At 32.5% G+C, this 20,950-nt stretch overlaps 2 protein-coding genes and 1 non-coding gene across 5 annotated transcripts; 2 read left to right on the top strand and 1 right to left on the bottom strand.

Moving 5' to 3' along the window:
- Window positions 1–247: 247 nt before the first annotated feature.
- TRNAW-CCA (transfer RNA tryptophan (anticodon CCA)) lies at window positions 248–319 on the bottom strand. Its single transcript has one exon. It is a non-coding gene; the product is annotated as a tRNA-Trp (tRNA).
- Window positions 287–9,166, top strand: glu (structural maintenance of chromosomes 4-like protein gluon). 2 transcript variants are annotated; one of them, XM_011053122.2, is made up of 8 exons: window positions 287–1,524; window positions 2,491–2,682; window positions 2,821–2,997; window positions 3,452–3,744; window positions 3,849–4,128; window positions 4,259–4,855; window positions 5,191–7,634; window positions 8,524–9,166. In XM_011053122.2, the coding sequence occupies exons 1-8, from the start codon at window positions 1,276–1,278 to the stop codon at window positions 8,597–8,599; spliced, it is 4,308 nt and encodes a 1,435-aa protein (XP_011051424.2). In that variant the 5' UTR covers window positions 287–1,275; the 3' UTR covers window positions 8,600–9,166. The 2 variants fall into 2 exon arrangements, with proteins under 2 accessions (XP_011051424.2, XP_011051423.2); XM_011053121.2 differs by having other exon boundaries at window positions 289–1,524; window positions 8,476–9,166.
- Window positions 9,167–9,625: 459 nt separating this feature from the next.
- On the top strand, window positions 9,626–20,699 carry LOC105144295 (putative inorganic phosphate cotransporter). Of its 2 annotated transcripts, none has more exons than XM_011053127.2 (7): window positions 9,626–9,772; window positions 14,768–14,901; window positions 16,998–17,298; window positions 17,635–17,891; window positions 18,147–18,296; window positions 18,513–18,887; window positions 19,076–20,699. In XM_011053127.2, the coding sequence occupies exons 1-7, from the start codon at window positions 9,682–9,684 to the stop codon at window positions 19,247–19,249; spliced, it is 1,482 nt and encodes a 493-aa protein (XP_011051429.1). In that variant the 5' UTR covers window positions 9,626–9,681; the 3' UTR covers window positions 19,250–20,699. The 2 variants fall into 2 exon arrangements, with proteins under 2 accessions (XP_011051429.1, XP_087267038.1); XM_087410912.1 differs by having other exon boundaries at window positions 9,665–9,783.
- Window positions 20,700–20,950: the final 251 nt, after the last annotated feature.

Here is a 20,950-nt window from a genome sequence, read left to right as displayed (position 1 = left end):
TAAAACGAGATAAATATATATTCGGGCATTAGAGAAAGAGAAAACGAAAATTCTGAATTTAAAAAGTGCAAACAATGCGAATAGACCTCATATCAGAATGTAAAAGGAGTGATTACGAGGAACATAAGAAAATCGAAAAATTCGTATTTATACACAACTATGTCTATTTCTAAAAAAATTACATTGCATGCATATGTTTTTATAATGAGTATACAAAAACTAAAGAAAAAAAATAGAAAAAAAATCCTGACCCCGACGTGATTTGAACACGCAACCTTCTGATCTGGAGTCAGACGCGCTACCGTTGCGCCACGGAGTCATGTGGTAGTGACATCTGAATTGCGCTCACTTCAGGCCACTGAACTCGCTAGCATAGTCAAGATGCTCGCTGCGCATGCGTAGGCGCTTCTTCTTTCCCACCTTGTTTCTCTTTCTTTAATCGGATAGATTTTTCATTTTTTTCTCCTACTTTGTTTTTCCGTCAAAACGTCAAACACATGCTTATCTTCGATCGAAGTGAAGAAACGGAAGAAAAAGTTCCTATTAATTCCAGAATCACACAGCGGACCGTGCTAAACGAGTGAATCTATTTTGCCGCCATTTTGCTCGCGCAGCTCGTGTCAGAGCCGTCAGAGGATTAGGAGACGATTTCGCGGACGATTTCGCGACTCGCGAAGGAATTCAAAGACGCGCGATTTCGCGGCGACCTGGGGAGTCGTCTGCATCATATGAGTGGGGTGAGTTTCGCGCACGATCGAGTATTATCGCGCCAGCTCGAGTTCATCGTTCGGACGATTCCGTTGGTCGAGCGGGATTTTGAATTCAGGACGCCTCTTCGGCGTGATGCTCTTCGCGATATGCGATGGCGGGTGCTGGAAATATGGGAACCTGATAGTGACCCAGATCTGTCGTTCATCTGACTCGATCGGAATATTTGTGCGTCGCGGGAACGTCGAGCACAGTGGAGAAACATAATCAGAGTGATTCTGGAGAAGGTGAGGTTAGAGGTTTCGCGTCAGGATTCTGTAATTCCTTCGGTTAGCATCGCGCGGGAAAGATCGGTTCGCGAGTGCGAGCTCGCGTTTTCAACAGTGCCGCAGCAGGAGAAGGTGATTCATTCGATATCGTGGCCTGGTAAACGAACTAGTATTGATAATTTAAGTGGCAGATCGGCTGGGCCGATCGATGATGTTGTCGACAGACTAACCTCGAAACGCAGCGAGGTTACGACGCAGGCTGGAGAGCTGTAGATAGAAGGCTGTAGAAACCGTCCGGATGGCCAACAACTCCCCAGTGAAGAGACACACCCCCGGCGGGGTCGACATGGAAGTGAACGAGCAGGACACAGAATTTGACACGGATGAGGAGGGTGGCTTGCGGGTGGATGATGAGATATACATCCCACCACCTTTGAAAAACTTTAATGAGATTGATGAAACTGGATCCAGGCTCATGATTGCCAAGATTGTTAACGAAAACTTCAAGAGCTATGCTGGCACACATATAATTGGTCCCTTTCAAAAGGTAAACACACTGGTATATGTATCCAATTCTTATGCTTGGCTTCATAAATATAAGAGTTAAATCTTTAACTTATTATTGATCTTTTTCGAATTCTAGAATTAGAGAAAGATAAATAATAAGTTAAATTCTTAGAATTGGAAAAATGAAAATAGTAAGTTAAATCAAGATTATGTTAATCTTTTATTTGTAGAACTAGGTCTAATAATGAATTCAATTACTCATATTGTTTAGGATTAATGCACATTAAAAACTGCTTTATGTAAATTATTTAAATACATTATTTAAATACTGATAATTAATAACTCTGACAATGAAGTATGTATATATTTTGTTAAATAATATAACAATATTATAATATAAATACTTAATCATTTAAAATTTGTTATACAATAGCTATGTAATTAAGGCCCAATTGCACAAAGCAAAACTTAAAATTTTCTCTCTCTCTCTCTCTCTGTCTCGTTTTAAAGCAAAAGAAAAACAAACAAAGTTTTAAGCCTTGCTTAAAGTCAAAATAATATTGGTATAATCAAGCCTTATGGATTATCTCCATGTCTATTACTAGATCTATTACTAGAATGCCAGATCTATTACTAGAATGCCAACGTTTTGTAAACATTGCAATTTACTTCGTCATGCTTTTATAGCTGTGTTCAAAAATTCACTGCCAGTGCTGAAAATGTATAATATATGTAACATAAACTATAGATTTTTAGTGCTAGCAGTGAATTTTGAAACAGCCTTAATTTCAATTTTATGTACAGCAACTTTTAATATCCACTAATTTAATATAATATAATGCAAGTGAACTGAATTTGTTATAAATGTTATCAGAGCTGTTTACCAAAGCTAAACTAGTATACACTTTTGGAACTTGAAGTTAAATAGATATTTGAGACAAGTGAGGAAGTTTTAGTGCAGTCTAATGCAAAAATAAACAACAGATTTATCATTTCTTTCCTTCAGAGTTTCTCGGCAATAGTGGGTCCCAATGGCAGTGGCAAAAGCAATGTGATAGACTCTATGCTATTTGTGTTTGGCTATCGTGCTAGCAAGATTAGATCGAAGAAGATCTCTGTCTTAATACATAATTCCAGTGAGCATCCGAATGTGAACAGTTGTACTGTTTCTATACATTTCCAAAGAATTATCGATAAGGTAATGATATTAATGATTTAGAGTTTAAGGTACAAGTGTGACAATTTGATTTCTATCAGTAATTAATAATAATTAATAAGAATATAATAATAGTAATATAATAGTAATTAAGTAATATAATACTAAATTAATTTTAAGCCTGGTGAAGACTTTGATGTTGTTCCGGGCAGCGAGTTTGTTATATCTAGAACAGCGTTCAAGGATAGTTCATCATATTATGAGCTTAATAAGAAGAAAGTACAATTTAAAGAGATTGCCAAACTCTTGAGGTATCATGGAGTCGATTTGGATCACAATCGTTTTTTGATATTACAGGTAGAATCATGTAATGTTTTATTATTGATAGAATCCAGAATAGATTTAACTTTAGAAGATTTTTTTTTAATTATGTGAACACATGTAATCTATTTAATCCTACTTTCGTATTATTTTTAAAATAATTCTTGTGAAAAATCAAACTTTATATAGTTAATTTTCCTTTAAGCCAATGTAACTGTTTTTATACACATTTGTTGATTATTTCTTAAACACGTTTAATATTTTGAATTTTTCTAGTGTTAATGTTCTTTTTTTGAAAGAACCAAAATATTTACAAAAACTTAGTTTATTTCAAAAGTTAATATATGTTAAATTATACATTTAAAATCAATTTATATATAAAATAATTTATTATAATACAATATATATTAAATACATTCAAATCAGAATATATATTAATTACATTAAATTCTATATCGGTAAAAAGTTCCATGAGAATTGCTTTCTTTAGGGTGAAGTAGAACAAATTGCACTAATGAAACCAAAAGCTCAAAATGAAAACGATACCGGAATGTTAGAATTTTTGGAAGATATTATTGGCACATTTCGTTATAAAGAACCCTTGGAGAAATTATTGAATAAGATCGAAGAATTAACAGAACGTAAAATAGAGAAGCTGCATCGACTTAGAGTCGTGCAAAAGGAGAAAGAGGCCTTGGAGGAGCCTATGCAAGAGGCAGTACAGTACTTAAAAACGGAGAATTCAATAATTAGTCTGCAATATCAAATTTATCATTGCAAAAGGTGAATTGTCCATGAAAATTTTATTATTTGATTTAAATCTAAAGATATTTGAAGCATTATATCAGCTTAGCTAACTATTAAAAATTACAAAACATTTCTATCAGATCCGAGGCAATGAAGAAGCTTGTTGAATGCGAAGCGACGAACGATAGTATTACTAAGGAACATACTACATTGACAGACGAGATGATTAGCGTTAGCAAAGAGAAAGGGGAAAAAATCAAGATTATTAAGGAAAAGAACAAGAAGTGGGACGCTTTGCAACGGCAAAAAGACGAAGCCACGGCGAGATTCGATGAAATGCACAAGCAGGACGAGTCGCTGCATGCCGAACTAATAGAGACAAATAAGCGGCGGAAAGCTAATATAGCATCCAGCAAAACAGTAATTCTTCTCTTTATTATCTTACCAAATACATTGAATTTACATGTAAATTATAAGTATTATATTTTATTATATTTTTTTTGTTTGTATTTTCAAATTATATATTTGGTAATTTATGCAACGATTACAGGAGAAAAGTAAGCTGGAGGAACTACTGAAGGTACCAGAGAAAAACACTAAGGATATTAATGAATGCGAGCATCTGATCGAGACGCAGGCAGCCAAAAAAGAAAAAGAAGAGGCTACGTTAGCAACTTTGATGTCGAATCTACGAGAAAAAACAGAGCCGTTACTGAATGAGCGGTCCAAGTTGGAGAAAAAACTGATATCTCTTAGGAAAGACGTAGATCAAGCGAAAGCGGCATACGATATCGCGCAGTCAGAGTTGGAACTTTATACATCGGTAGAGAAAATCGAGAAAGAGAAATTGGAAAATCTCCAAGAGTCTTTGGAAAGAACTGCGAGTACTCTCAAAGAGCGACAAAAGCAGCTGGCATTATTCGAGACGAAAATCCCGGCAACTGAGCGCAGTTTGAAGCAGGCACAGAGCGAACTTAATGAAGCAAAGGCTCTCGAAAGCGAGAAAACCGCTCAGCTGCAAAAGATGCGAATTACTTTTGAGGAACAGCGTTCTGCCATGCAGGCTAGCAGGTCACGAAACCACGTCTTAGACTCATTGATGAGAGAAAAACGTGAGGGACGATTACCTGGAATATTTGGGAGACTGGTGAGTGAGAATTTTCTGAGATGCGCGAAATAAAATAGCATTGCATTGATTAACCCTGATCAATATTCGCAGATTGAGTAGACTCTGATCCAGTCGGACATTTTCTTCAATTACGTTGTGAAAGATTCTTTTAACTAATGTTTTTCATAACTTTATGTATTTTTAAGTTACATAATTTTATTCTTCAGATTTTAATCTTCAACAAAATGAAAAAAAATTATTCAATTACATTAATTTTAAACAAAGATACATTAATTTGAAGTACGCTGGATCTGTGAATATTAAGATTTTCTTTTGCTTGAAATAGTATTTTGTAAGAATTTGTTTCTGTATAGGGTGATTTGGGCGCCATTGATGCCAAATACGATGTCGCTGTATCGACGGCATGCGGTCCACTGGATGACATTGTTGTGGACACGGTAACCACTGCGCAGGCATGTATCACCTATCTGCGACAACATAACATAGGACGCGCTACATTTATAGCTTTAGAAAAACAGCAACGATTCCAAAGTAAGATCAATCAGAGTATCCAAACACCAGAGAACGTACATCGACTATTTGATCTGATTAAAGTAGAAGATAAGCGAGTGCTGCCAGCGTTTTATTATGGTCTACAAGACACTTTAGTAGCGCAGGATTTGGATCAGGCAACACGCATCGCTTATGGTAGCATACGATATCGCGTAGTAACATTGAAAGGCGAACTGATCGAGCTGTCGGGTACGATGAGTGGTGGTGGTCGCACAGTATTCCGAGGTCGGATGGGTCAGAAAGTGGTGAGGAATGAGCCGTCGAACGCTGATATCGAAAAATTACAATCACAGTTGGATACTATATTTGAAGAGTGCAATAAGCTGAGAGCGAAACAGAAACCTCTGGAAGAACAGGTCCATGTGTTGACATCTGGTTTGAAAGATATGAAAGTTGATAAGCAGAGATTCAATATCGAGGTACAGACACTGAGCGAGCAGGAGCCATCGTTGCGAGCGCAGCTGAAGGCACAGGAAAAAACTGCCGCGAACGCTGTAGCAGACCCAAAGAAAGTTACGGAACTGCAGAAAGTGGTGGACGCGACGAAATTGCATCTGAACGAAGTCGAAGAGAATTCCGCTTCGGTAGAGCAAGAGGTGGAACGTATCAACAAGAAGATAGATGATATCTCCGGCAGTCGGGTGCGGGATCAGCAGGCGAAAATTGCGCAGCTGACCAAATCGATAGATAAAACCAAGGCGGAAATATATCGTCTGCAGGTGGCTATTAAGACTGCCGAGAGAAACGTCAAAAAGACTGAGAAACACATAGAAACGCTGGAAAACGATGTACACACCTGCGAGCAGAGGTTAAGGGACATTCAGAAGGAAAAATCCGAACTCGAGGAACATGCTAAAGTCATTCTGGATGAATTGAAGGGACTCAATGAGGTATTGGTAGAGTGGGACGACGCCACATTGTCTTTGAAGGACGAGTTGAACAAACTGCAGGCGCGTGAGGACAAAATGAAGGCGGTGAAGATCGATGTGGAGCAGAAATTACAAGAGAATAAGAAATCGTTAAAGGAGCTCCAGCAAATGATCCCCGCGTATAATCGGGACATAAAGAATCTGAAATTACGCCAGATTCCCCATGAAATTTTAGAGCCTCTTAAGGATCTGACTGAGGAGGAGATCAATCAATTGGACATGAAGATGTTGCTGCAGAATTTGGTAAGGATAAAAAAAAAGCTACCCGAGCAGATACCCAACATGCAAATCATTGCGGATTACGAGGAGAAAGACGCGCTGTATATGAGCCGTGCCGCTGATCTGGAAGAGACGACGTCGGTACGCAACAAGATGCGTGACATCTACGAAACTGCTCGGCGACGCAGGATCCAGGAATTCCTACACGGTTTTACCCTGATCACTACCAAGTTGAAGGAGATGTACCAGATGATTACGCTTGGCGGCGATGCAGAGCTAGAACTGGTGGATTCGTTAGATCCGTTAAGCGAGGGTATTGTATTTAGTGTGCGTCCGCCCAAAAAATCATGGAAGAGCATCGATAAACTCAGTGGCGGTGAGAAGACTCTAAGTTCGTTGGCGCTGGTTTTTGCCCTCCATCATTACAAACCCACGCCTGTGTACTTTATGGATGAGATCGATGCGGCGCTTGACTTCAAGAATGTCTCCATTGTTGGTAACTACATCAAAGAGCGCACGAAAAACGCACAATTCATCGTCATCTCGTTACGTTCGAATATGTTCGAACTGGCCGACTCTCTGGTGGGCATCTACAAGACGTTTAACTGCTCTAAAAGTGTGACTCTCCGATTGTCCCGTTACTATGAAAATAATGGTATCGTGCCGCCCACGCAGCTTACTTCGAAGACCTACGCGTCCCAGGCCTCGCAGAAATCGCGACTGCCCTTGTCGCAACACACTCAGACGAATTCACGTAAGAAGAACACCGCACCCGCGAAGGATAATAATGCGAAAGAAACATTATTGAACGAGAAAGAGACGTTACCTGCGAAGGATAATAATGCGAAAGAAACATTATTGAACGGGAAAGAGACGTTGCCCACGAAGAACAATAATGTGAAAAAAACGTCATTGAATGGGAAAGAAACATCGTCCGCGAAGGACAATAATACAAAAGAAACGTCATTAAATAAGGAAGAAACATCGTCTACAAAGCACAATAACGCGAAGGAAACATCATCTGATGCGGAAATAAACACAAAAAAGAATAACGCAAAGACACCAAATGGAAAGCGACAGAAAGTTGATCGACTAGGGTGAGTACTGAAGTTATTATTTCTTAAGATTTCAGAGACTCCTTTTATTGTAATTATATTATTTTACGGAAAGTGAAGAATTATATAATTTCTTAATTATATGAAATAAATTTCTTTTTTGTATGTTATATGATAAACACGGAAGTTATCTTTCAATGGCTGCGTTCAACAGAGAAAGCGGCTTTGCAACTGTTGTAAAATTCTTCATTATGATTGGTTTATGTATTTAGATCCATAAGAAATCAAAAGCAAGAACCAATCATATTGAAGAATTTTACAACAGTTGCAAAGTTACTTTCTCTGCTGAACGCAATCATTGAGTAAATTACTGATGAATGATTACTATTCATTTTGGAAAACAGTAACATATTTTTATTGCTTAATAATAAGTTGATTGTTAGCGAATGAAAAATATATTTTTTAATAATTAAAACAGATTAGATATGAATTATCTTAAGTATCTTATCACGTGAAATAATTTTCTTTTTGATCGTTGCTTTAATTAAAACTACCTAATTGTATATTACATTTATTGTTAATGCAGACCATTAACTACATATATTGTAATTTATTGTCAGTTATAGCAAAATATTTAAAAAATTCAAAGATATTGAATAAAAAAAGACTTCTATATTCAATGTTGCATTTAACGTAATAATTTAAAAAATAAATATCTTAGGCACGCTAAAATTCACGCGACGTTGAAAACACACTTGCTCCGGCAATAAAAATAATATAAAATATATTGAAATTTTATGTAGTAGTGAAAGAGTTGAAGCGATTTTATTATCTATCGTAAATTTCGCATCGAAATGCATTGTTGCATCGTTAATTGTTTTAGTATTCCGGAATTGGCGATACGCTTAACGCCAACTCGACACTCTTCCAGGCTTGCGAAGAAAAGTATGGAAAGAGAAGAGAACGACAACAAGGGACCAGCTAGGAAAAAGCAAAGGTCGCAGTAATGTAATGCTTCCAGAAAATATGCGCTGGGGCTTGATGCCGGCAACTCCTAGTATAAATATTATAAATTAAATATTATTATATTTTTGCATAATGAATTGTAGAATACGATTTTTTTTGCATCCTCATAGCCCTTTAACGTTGGCTAAGGATGTGAAGTAATGTACCATAACTTACTGTGTAGAAAGTTATCATAAAGTTATCATAACAGATAAAATAAAAAAAATAGTCGATATAATTTTATTTTTAAATTTAGTGTTATACATGCGAATTTTCTCAGTTTTATCGAATGATTTAAGATTTTTGTGTAATATGTTGGGATAACGCTTGTATAACAGAGTAAGATACAGGATTCGCTTCTTTTATCTGTTTTTTCTTACATTTCACCTTTTTTTTGTGTTCTTAAATCAGAATCAGATACGTATATGTATTTCGAATATACAATAAATCGAGCAACTTGATTCAGTTAAGAGAAGCGGATCTATAATAAGTGCAAAATGCAATATTTTTATATGTTTGTACAAGTCGCCTATGAAGAAACTATATTAAAATTACTATTGAAACAGGAATTGAAATGTTTCATATTTAATTTTACTGTTGGTAATCCTAGCACATAGATCCTTATTTACTCATAATTATTCCTCATAATTAAGGAACTCATTTTTAATTGTAAAGATTATTTGCCGAACTTCTCTTTTCAAACATTTGAATGTTCACTCGAAGTAGTTGTGATTATGCTAATATTACAGATGAACGAGCAATGCACTCGAAAATCTGGAAAAAATGACTTAAGACTGACGTTCGTTTCGTCGCAAAACAATTCCTTCAGATTTGTTTTGTACTTTGCTGAAGAAATATTTTTTTTGAAAAGTATTTAAGCCACGATTTTAGATATTTCGATCTCGTGCAAAGGCAGAAATCAGGTAAATCACCTGTTAACTGTACAACGACGATGACGGCGCCGATGATAATGGAGGGAGGGAATGGAAACGAGACCGAAAAGGAAGGGGTATGCCCGTATAAATATCGCCACGGCGGGCGAGATAAGGATTTTAACAGAGTGCGAGGAGACGCGACGTGCGAAATGACGGCTATCAAGAAGGATGAAGACGCCGATGTCGAGAAAACGTCGCAAAAGATGCCCACCGCGGCGTCTCCGACCCTACAACAGAGCTGTAAGAAAACCGTCAGTGACTGGATAATACTTGAATTTGATACTCGAATAAGGATTTAATAGACGACTGAAAGGATTGTAATCTGTGGAGTTTATTTAAGAATCAGATTTCTTGTTGTGATTCTTCTTGTAGCGAATTCAATTGGATTGCATTAGTGTGCACTGGTGCATATTAAAGCCGTTATACAATGATTTAATTTGAGTGTAAAAGTGAAAAACAAGTATTTCAAATTATAAAATATATATTTTACCTAATAACACAATAAAGTATTGAGTATTTCACGATTTAACCGGTTTATTATAAACATATCTTTACGTCAATTTATGTACGGCGGTTTTAATGTGTATCAGTGCGCATTGAAAGTGTCCAATCGACTTCGTTATTAGATCTATCCCAGATAGTAAGCTAATGTCATCATTTTAACGTCTAAAAATAATTATTTAAATGCCGACATTTTAACGATAACGATACTTACTATCTGAAATTATACCTAATGAACCAATTTTTGAAAAAATGTCTAGCCATCAGATATCATAAAAGATCTATTTTTCTATGAAATATATTTCTGTAACATGTACTTCTATTTTTTTATAAATGTGTTTAAAATGTGGGAAAGAAATATGTTCGATTGACAGGTAAATATTGTTCAAACGAAATGCTTGAAACAAATGAAAATTTATAGCTTCTAAGTATAAATTCAGAATTAGTTAGCGAATTATGAATTTACAAGGAAAGAGAGAGACTCAGAAGTGGTCCTCACTGATTTCAATGAAAATTGACAGGGTTATAAAATATGTTCTCCTGAATATAATTATATCTCTATTTGAGCGTAAACCGTTTTCGAGATATTAAATTTCAATATTAAATTAGTAGCAGCAGTTCATTAGAGTTTATTAAAATGTTTATACTTGAGTATTTGTAGCGTAGTGGTTATGGCTTATAACAACTTCTTAATTTATAGACTTGAGTTCAAACCTCACTAACAATTAAGTCTCTTCTATTATGTAATAATGTTTTATGATAGGAATAATTGTTATATGTAAGAAAAAAGAAATAATTATTTTTGTTACAGATTACATATTTTTATAAATTTTAATACGATAAAACATGACGAAAAAATAAATATAAAACATAAATTTTTAAAATACCAACTAAACTTGAGTATAAACTTTAATGAATTGCGTTATTAAATTGAATATTGAAATATCTCAGGAACGGTTGATTGTTTACTCAAATAGAGATATGATTTTCGTTGAAAATTTTATTTAAAATCTTGCGAAATGTCACGTGTTGCGTAGGAGAACATTTGTAGTTTCATCAAATTGAAGCCATTAAACTTAATTGATTTATATGTTTGCTTTTTTTACGTTGTAATGAGACAAGTTTGCAAATAGGACTTAACGCAAAGATCTAGTGTATCCTAATGTAGTAGTTGTGTGGAATCGTTAAATTAATCCTGTCGTAAGCATGATCTTTAGGCTATCATAATTGATATCGGATTAGTAATCGTGAAGAAACACTGAAATAAAAAAACACGCGTGAAATTACCTTTATATTTTTTTCAATAAAAATCATTTACAACAGTGCATTAAGGAGCAGTGAAAGTGAAGTAATAATGGATTATCGCAAGTTATTTATGACATAACTAATGTAGAACCATTCATGATATGTATGTAGAGTTTGCATTAATATGCAAAATGACCTTTCGATACGGATCGGTTGAATAATATCATGAATTCATCCTTTTTTGTCGCAATTGTATAATTTTGTCTAGAATACACATATTGCAACAAAGCTCGCACACATTTTGTTCGTATACAATACAGTATATAATTGCGTTGTTAAACTTCACAAGATCACCTTGAAGATAAAGCGTAACGAAACATACTCGATCTTTTAAGTTAAAAAAGATACTATTTAAAAATAAACAGTTTAGAAAAATATGTGCATAAAGGTATCTTTTGAGCGGTAAGAAAAGTCGCAAAGGAAAAGTAGTTTTTGAAATTGCACTTGTGATACAGTGTATCTTCCATAAATTATCTATTATATTACTAAAGACAAATATAATAAATATAGAAAAATCGAAATAGTAAAGTAATAAAAATATAAAAATAATAATAATAAATACAAACACACACAATATAATAATGATTAAAAGAAGTCAGGAACGTCACTAATAACAATGCTATTTAAAAATTAATGAGGAATATTTAATAAAGGCAGTTGTGTAAAATTCTTGAAAATACGATATTTCAAATCTTCTAATTGAGTTATGCTACCATTTGAGTCTTCATTTTGTAATTATCGACAAAAGATGTTGAAAGTGTTTTTCTAGCGCGTATTCGATAATTCTCTTGTTTATCGTTTGGTTATTTTATCTGGGATTATCGGGCGTGCAAGTTGTAAGTTCGCTTCGTTTCGACTGCAATAAAAAGCGTCATCGCGTTATCGACATTTAGAGTGAACTGTCGTCTATAACTTGAGATCGATGATCCAAAAGTACAAATCGTGCGCGATGATCAACGGATGGCGGGTCCATTTCGCCGTATAATATGTCTCTCTCATTAATGAATAATTACATTATAAAAAAAAATTATATTTTTTATATTTTATTACGTATATATTATATTATCTCGATATCTGTGTAAATCTCGTTATCATCACAAGTTATTTTTGTATGCTCCTGTTTATCGGATCTCACTTGCTATATCGATTAGTTATCATCCAATTTCGATGAGAAATGTATCGTTCGAACTTGGTATATTTTTTTTACACTTATGATTCAATACTTATTTAATACTATCGCATTCTACTTATACTTTCTAAGGAATGCAATGTTTATGTTGATAATATATTTTTCCTATTGTGGAATGTGATGTCTTCTAAAATTTTTGAGAAGATTCTCGTTTTCATTATCATTGTGTCATCGGATATTTTACTTGATAAAATTGGCTATGATAACACAGACTAATTAAAAATATAATCTCGGAATTATTATATTTTTATAATATTAATGAAATGTATATCAGTCTATAATGATAAGTTTCAAGATAATTTCTCTAACAAGAGAATAATGCTTTTTTAAAATCGAAATTTGGAGTTGTTCTTTCTGCAAAGAATAAAATTTGTTTCATAAAATCTGAAGATATAGCATACGCTTTTCTTCCACGTGTTTCTTTTCTCTCCAGCCATTATCTCGCTGTATGTTAACTGGATATCATCGGCACATACCTACGTAATTATACTTGTCCTGTGTAATTACGTGATGATTAGTAACGACTTTGTAACGGAGAATTAGTATGCAGGAACTTTAATCACTATCCAAGCTATAAACGTTCCTAAGTGAAATCTGAAAATTAATTCGATTTATAAAACAAAAATTCTTGTATAAAATTGTTGATTAAAGAATGAATTTTAATTGGAATTGATATCTTTCTGTATGTTAAATAATTAATCTTGATGCAAATCGGTGATCATTTTAAATTGAATATATAAACTTGTGTAATCGCAAAATGTTTATTTGTTTTCTTTTTAGCTGAAGTTGTGAGTGTGAACCATTTATTTCTCTTTTCTTTTTTTTTCTCCAACGTGAAGAGAAAAAGAGGAAAAATTCTTTCTAGTAAACTACACTTTAATTGAAATGAAATACACTTTACTTAAAATGAAAATATATTTGAAATTTGGCGAAAGTGAAATAAAAAGCTCAATCCAATACACAGACAAAAAATAGGTCTATTTTCAGTTCAGGCTGCATTTAAAAACATCCAGAATGCATTATCTTATTTAACATTCAGTGAACAACGAAGATAAAATGATGCTACCATGAGTTCTCGAATTTTTTGTAACGATGATTCATCCTTTTTATTTTTCTCTTCATTGAAGAAAAAAATAAAAAAGATAAATGATATAATAAATTTAGTTAAAAAGAACAAGTTTATTGACCTACGGAAGTACGACCATGATTTAATTCGTTTTTCTAATGTCGCGTGGTGCGAGCGAAACTCGCTTTCGAGACTTGTAAGCAGATACTAATATCTGCGGATTTATGCTAATCGGATTTGCCATTTGTTATCATAAATGGGATTAATTATAGATTATAGCTATTACAGCTGCGTATAATTAAATAATTACTGCAATACTCAGTAATTACACTTATCATTCCTTCGATATGAGTCCTGAAAAAAATTTAAAATTTTTTTTTAAAGGGCAAAAATTATTCACTTTTTATTAAATAAGGAAATATTATTCATTATTATTATGTTTAATGTTTCTTTCATGTTTTTATTATAATCTTTTGCTTTATTATTATCGTTAGTTACTAAACTGCATTTTCATTTTATTACGCTTTTTTTACGACCTACCGATTAAGGCTACATAATTTTACATCCACTTGTCATTTGTGTCTGAACATCTTTTGTTTACTCAACTCGTTTACTTAATTATCGCTAGTAGTACTTGAGATTAATCTCGGTTCAAGATTAATTTTATGATGGCAATAATTTCTAATCCGACTTAAACTTGAATGTTAATTCGCGTTTTAGATTGATTAATATTCGATCGTATTTCTTTTGATCACTGAAAATTCTTATTTTTTTTCTAAAAAGAGAATCAACTAAATTTGTAAATGATAAGAAATAATGAAATAATTTTTGATTAGCTTTCATTTTTATAAATTATATGATAAAAGTATCAAATTTAGATAATTGAATAAGGAATTTTTTGAAAGTTTTGTTATTATTTATATAAATAAAATAATAAATAATATATAATATTAGGTGTTGGAATTAATTCGTAGCGTTTTTTAATGAAAGAATGTTATTTATTTCACATGAGCATTAAAAAATACATTAATGAAAGTACTTCCCATCACTTGTAAAACGCTACGAATTAATTCCAACACCTAATAATAATATATATTATTTATATAAAATAAATATTAATCAATTTGATATTAAATTGTATTGTTCGGAATAAGAGAATAAACTTCTTTCGCAGGTATATTCGGGATCAGACATCTGCAAACATTGCTGCTTTTCCTGGCCATGACCATCGGGTACACTCTCAGGGTTGGAATGTCAGTTGCCGTGGTTCCAATGGCGAATTCGAGTACCGCGAATCCAAATATCGAGGTAAAATTATGTAATTGCCTTTTTATCTTGGCGTAAAACTGATAATTCGGACTGATACTGATCAAACAATTTAAAATACTCGAGATTATGTTTTAGTGATTGTCAGAGAAGTGTACCAAGCATGCTATGTTATATAACTCGATGAACTCATAGCTTGGGAAAACCTATATGTATAAAACATCACAATTGCTTGTGTACGTCTTTATATTTGTAGTCTCTTATTAATTTAATGATACAAATCTCTGCGCAATTTTATATTTCTACGAAACGAAATTGTTGAGTTTGACCGATCATTTAAAGAACTTCGATTTTTTTAAATATCTTGCACTGATTGAAATACCATTCACATTTTTTTTACATTTAAATTTATATAATACTAAATTAAATACGTTCAAAATGTCAAACTGATTTGTCGAAATGATTTGTCGCAATTGATTTGACGTAGATCCTGTAGCCTTTTATATTGGGTTGCATCCAGTTAAAAAGGATATTTGAAGCTGTTGAATTATTAAGTTTATCCAATCAAGCATAACTGCTTACGTCGATAGATCGGTTTTTACCGGTCACAGAATGTCCCATAAATTCGCGCCGTCACCGAGCTGGAATCTGTGTCGGAGGAAGGAAATTTTCCTCAATAAGTATCCGCGGAATCGGGGGAGTAAAGGGTATTAGGTCAGACTGAATGTGATAAAACACTGTTCCTCTGCGCGAGATTGATCGCGGTAACTAGATAAATCTAGTTATAGAGACTTTCCGTAATTCTTTATGTTAACCCAGGTGAATAAAGAAGCCGATACAATCACTCTTACGCAATTTCTTGCGTATAATGCATGGATCTCGAGTGCAGATAACAGCTACCGTTGTCTTTTCAAGGTCACTAATAAAAATCGCCAATGATGAATTGTCAGATTCTAATCGCCGATTGTCTCTTCGATTGTTGATAAACTTGACGGATTTATCTCCTATCGTCATTCTTGTTTATGCTCAAGAAGATCAAGAATAAGAGATCGAGACTAAACATGAATAAATGATAAAATTTAAGCATGATGATCTAAAGCTGAAAAATTTTAAATAATAAATGAGAAATTATATATGCATTTTTAAAAATCTAAAAAAATTCTCAAGAGTACACTCATATATATGTAAAATATAGTACCATAAAGGAAATGTGACATCGCTTGTAAACAAATATTTTTTCCAAGACAAAATTGAAATTTCAGTTTAATCATTGTAAAATAAAAATTATTTAAGATATCTTTTGCATTTATTTTTCCAATGTATTGTTGCTCAATTATTTAACAGTTATAATAAATTTAACGTATAATAAATTTAACGTTTAAAAATTAACGTTTTTATTTGAAAGTACGGGAAAAATCTTTGAAAATTTATGCATAAAAATTTTATATATTTTGTAATTTTAACTACAAATATCAAGAAAAGAAAACATTTTAAAACGATTATAAAAATTATAATTATTTCCAATATCATGGACACAAAGAATATAATATTTTATATGCCTTATTTTTTTACCTTCAAACTTATTATATATTAAATATGTATACTAACATGTTTCCATAAGCATTTAAAAAATTCCAAGCAGTATTTTTAGATGAACCCATGACACGTGGAATAATGTGTCATATTTAATGTATTGACAACAAAAAGTGTCTAAAATCAGGAAAAGACGTCTAAAAAAGTGTCTAAGACACTTAAAAATATCTTATGTTATAATTTTAGACTTTGTGTTGTTTGGATAATTACATATACTGTATGTATATACATATATAATTATGTTAAATAAATTAAAATAATATATATTATAAAATAATTAATTGTTTGTTGTGAAGAAAAATCATATAGCATGAAAATCATACAATAGTCGATCTAGATATATTTTCTTTATTACACGCATATTTATATTTCTTCAATATATATGTATATATGTACGGACTTGATATGATACAAATATTATAAATCATTAAATTTTAGACATCTATATATTTTTAATAACTTTTTTATCGAATAATATTATTCTGCTACATATTTTAGTATTAAGATTTAAAATCATTATAAAATTATATTAATTACTTTATCAGGATTATGGTTGGAACAAACAAGAGAAAGATTTGGTGCTCAGCTCGTTTTTCTGGGGTTACGTGGTGACACAGGTGCCGAGTGGCTACTTGGCCAATATCTGGAGTGGTCAGAAGATTCTCTGCATCGGAATGTTTGTCTGCGGAATTTTCAAAATTATTACACCGGTCGTCGCTCATTATGGAGGTCTGCCGGCTGTCCTGGTTTGCAGGGTAGGCATGGGTCTCGCTCAGGCTTGTCTATTACCTTGCATTCAAACTCTTCTCGCCAAGTGGGCACCGCCCGATGAAAGAGCACGACTGGGTGAGAATAGATCAGAATCTGTGCCCAGTATATTCCAATCGTATCAGGAAACAAATAGGGTTGCTTTATGAAAAAATATTTAAATACATGATGTAAGTTATAGAATAGAATTATTAAACGCCAACGTTCTTTCGATTAAATCTGAGAAATAATAATTGATTACAAAAGTTACCGAAATATTGCTAAAAATTTCAAAAGATTATTGATAAACGAGTAAAGCGAGGAATTTCATGCGAAAAATAAATTTTACAGTTCTATTGTATAATTGTTTCGCTTATAGTAATATTGTGAATACATCTTCGTAATTAAGTTAATCTAGTTTGTCCTTCTCCTAAGGTACATTCGCTTATGCGGGTGGTCAGTTCGGCACAGTGATCGCTATGCCGATTGCTGGAGTTCTCGCAGAATCGAGTGCTGGTTGGCCCAGTATCTTTTATCTATTCGGTACATTATCGATCATCTGGAGCGTAGTATATTATTATTTGGGAGCAGACGCACCGTCCAACCATCGCAGTATTTCTCAAGAGGAGAGGATGTACATAGAAGAACAATTGAGAACAACTGAAGCGAAAAGCGATGATGAAGTCAAGAAGGTAAAAATTCATTATAATAATCAACTAATGACTTTGTGCTACATATATATTTGTTTTTCTTTTCAATAATTTTTGGTATCATAAAATAAAGAAAGATTTTCTTTAATTTAAAGTTTAAACATTTTTTTTTTCAACTATTATGTTCAACTACTAGTGGACAATATTTTTTAAATTTATTTAACAACTCATTAAAATTATATATGTAATAAAAGTAATATAATATATTTACATTTAGGATGATTTTGTACCTTTTAGAAGATGAAAACACCGTGGAAGGCGATGTTTACTTCAGTGCCTATGTGGGCTCTCATAATAGTTCACTGCGGACAAAATTGGGGGTATTGGACTCTATTGACAGAAATACCAAGTTATATGACAGGCGTGTTGAATTTCAAAGTTCAGGCGGTAAGCAATAAGATAGCAAAATAAAGAAAAAGAATAAGGGATATTTTTTTCCTATATTTATATTTTCATAAATTTTTCAAAATTTATTTATTAACTGCATCATTTTAATAACTATAATGTTCTCATAACTTATTCAAAACTGTTTCTTTTTTAATCACAATTACATATAATATTTTAACTAAATTAATTAATTAAAGTATACTTTTCTTTTAATAGGGCGGTATATTTTCCGCTCTGCCATACTTAGCAATGTGGATTCTGAGCTTCCCTATGAGTTGGTTCTCTGATTACGCGTTGAAGAAGAATGTATCTAGGGCTGTAGTCAGAAAGGTTTCCAACACAGTGGCCCATTGGGGTCCGGCTATAGCCCTGGCATGTATGAGTCTCGCACCCACTGATGATTATACCTGGGCCGTTGTCATTCTTGTCATAGCAGTAGGTCTAAATGCTGGATCTTTATGCGGCTTCCAAATCAATCATATTGATCTTAGTCCAAATTTCGCCGGGACTATGATGTCTGTCACCAATTGTTGTGCCACTGTTATCTCCATTATCGCGCCGTTGATAAGTGGTGTGATTGTGTCCGACGAGGTAATCGTTCAGTTTATTTTTCCCGTTTGTAAAATATCTGTAAATAGCAATCTAGTTTACTTATTTCTAAGAATTCTCTCTTTAATTAATTGTGTCTCATCTAATTTATCTATTTACTTTTTCATCCTTAATGAACTTAATTGCTTTAAGAATGATGAGTTTCTATCAAGAGCTTTCTCGTTTTTCAGAGCAGCGCATTTCAATGGAACATCGTGTTCTATGTCTCAGCAGCAATTTACTTTCTAGGTAACTTAGTATTTGTGATATTTGGTAAGGGCGAGGTGCAATGGTGGAATGATCCAGAGGCACAACCGCCAACAAAAAAACTAAGAAGAGATGAAGAGAATGAAACGCGAACTTGAGATTTATTCAACTTGATACGTTCTTGAAATTTTGTAACTTGCCATAGGACTATAATGTGTGACTTAAAATCAGTTTGTAAGTCTGAAGTTAGGACTGGAGTTGATTTATAGTAAATTTAATTTTAAACTCTTCCCAAAACTCTTCTTAAAATCGAAATTACGATCAACTACAAAGTCATTATTTATTGTCGTCATTGACGAACAGCTGTATATATCATTGCTCCGTCATAAAGTGTAATATGTGTTTTCAATTCTGTGTTATCCACATAGACCCATTCTATGTCTATAGTTATTATTCACTGCCCATTTTTTTTTCACTTATCATTATGATCATTAATCTGATAATAAAATTTAGACTTGTAAAATAAATTTTTACTTACGTTCTTCATAAAAATGAATTTTTAGTTTTTATTTAAAATTTATAAGATTACCTAAAATACGCTAAAAAGTCAAGTCCTGTAAAAAGAACTTTTCAAAATAGAATAAATGATTTATTCTGTATTATGTTTTTTTCGATATATTTATATATATATTTTTTTTTATTTTAATCTAATGTTTTTTATCAGAAGAATAAAAAGTTTCAAAATTATTATAACAACTTTTTTATTTATTAATTATTTATTTTAAAATATCTGAATTGGATTATGAACAAATTCTTTCAAAATGCCTGAAAATTTATCGCGAAAAATATATAATAAAGTTTCAATGTAAAAATATGAATGCAAATATTTATTGAGATAAACAAAGTGACTAAAAATTTATCGTAAGACATGTTCATAACTTGTAAAAATAATTGTTGTAGTAATCATTGTAATATTTGTTAGATATTTGTAAAGACACAGATTTTTATCTGTATTTAATATTATATATGAATGTATTGAGTCGGAATAAAATTTCATAGCGACATGAACTTTAAAATTCAAGCAACTGTAACTTCGTTAAAAGTGAATGAAATTTAAATTTAAATAATTGATTTTAAAACTTAAATTTGAGTTTCTGTGAAGTTAGTAATTTTTACATATGTGTAGTATGAGTTAAACAAAATGGGAAACTGTTTTCTTACATTGGGCCTATCACGTGACTAAACAAAAAAACATGGCAGAAATTTTCGACTTTCTAACGTAAAAGCTTAAAGCATTCCTAAAAAAATTATTTTTTTTTAATGTTTGTAAAATATTTTATTATCTGAATTACATGAAAGAAGCATTTTTTTACTTTGATTGTTCATAACGATGTTAAATCATTGTGCCGCAATTTAAAAAAGATTCTTAAAGCCGAAACTTTGCTCTGTTGAATGGCATAATTGTCAATATTTTAAAAACACATATAGATATGATACAAATGAAGTAGCGCTACGAACTTTTATTTCACACAATAATCAAAATGATGCACGTGCAGAACACTGTAGACATGAAAAAAAAATTAATTTTTCTATTTTGATATTATAAAATTTCTATTCTTTCTATACCTTTTAACAATTATATTATATTTTCCTGATGTGTATTGATGAATAAATATGATAGTGAATAGTTTTCGCCTTGAGAACGAATCTTTATCTGGTGCAAATACTGGTTAGTGTGATTCTCAAATCATTCGCGTTAAATACATTATCTTTATAGAACAAGATCGCGATTATTTATCGATACGCGATCGATTCGTAATCATGAAATCTCACAATAAGTGAAAAAAATAATTAAAACG

The sequence above is a fragment of the Acromyrmex echinatior genome, chromosome 11 (assembly GCF_024713525.1).
Source record: "Acromyrmex echinatior isolate Ae372 chromosome 11, ASM2471352v2, whole genome shotgun sequence".
Taxonomy (NCBI): Eukaryota; Metazoa; Arthropoda; class Insecta; order Hymenoptera; family Formicidae; genus Acromyrmex; species Acromyrmex echinatior.
This window is presented reverse-complemented; position numbering and strand designations above follow the sequence as displayed.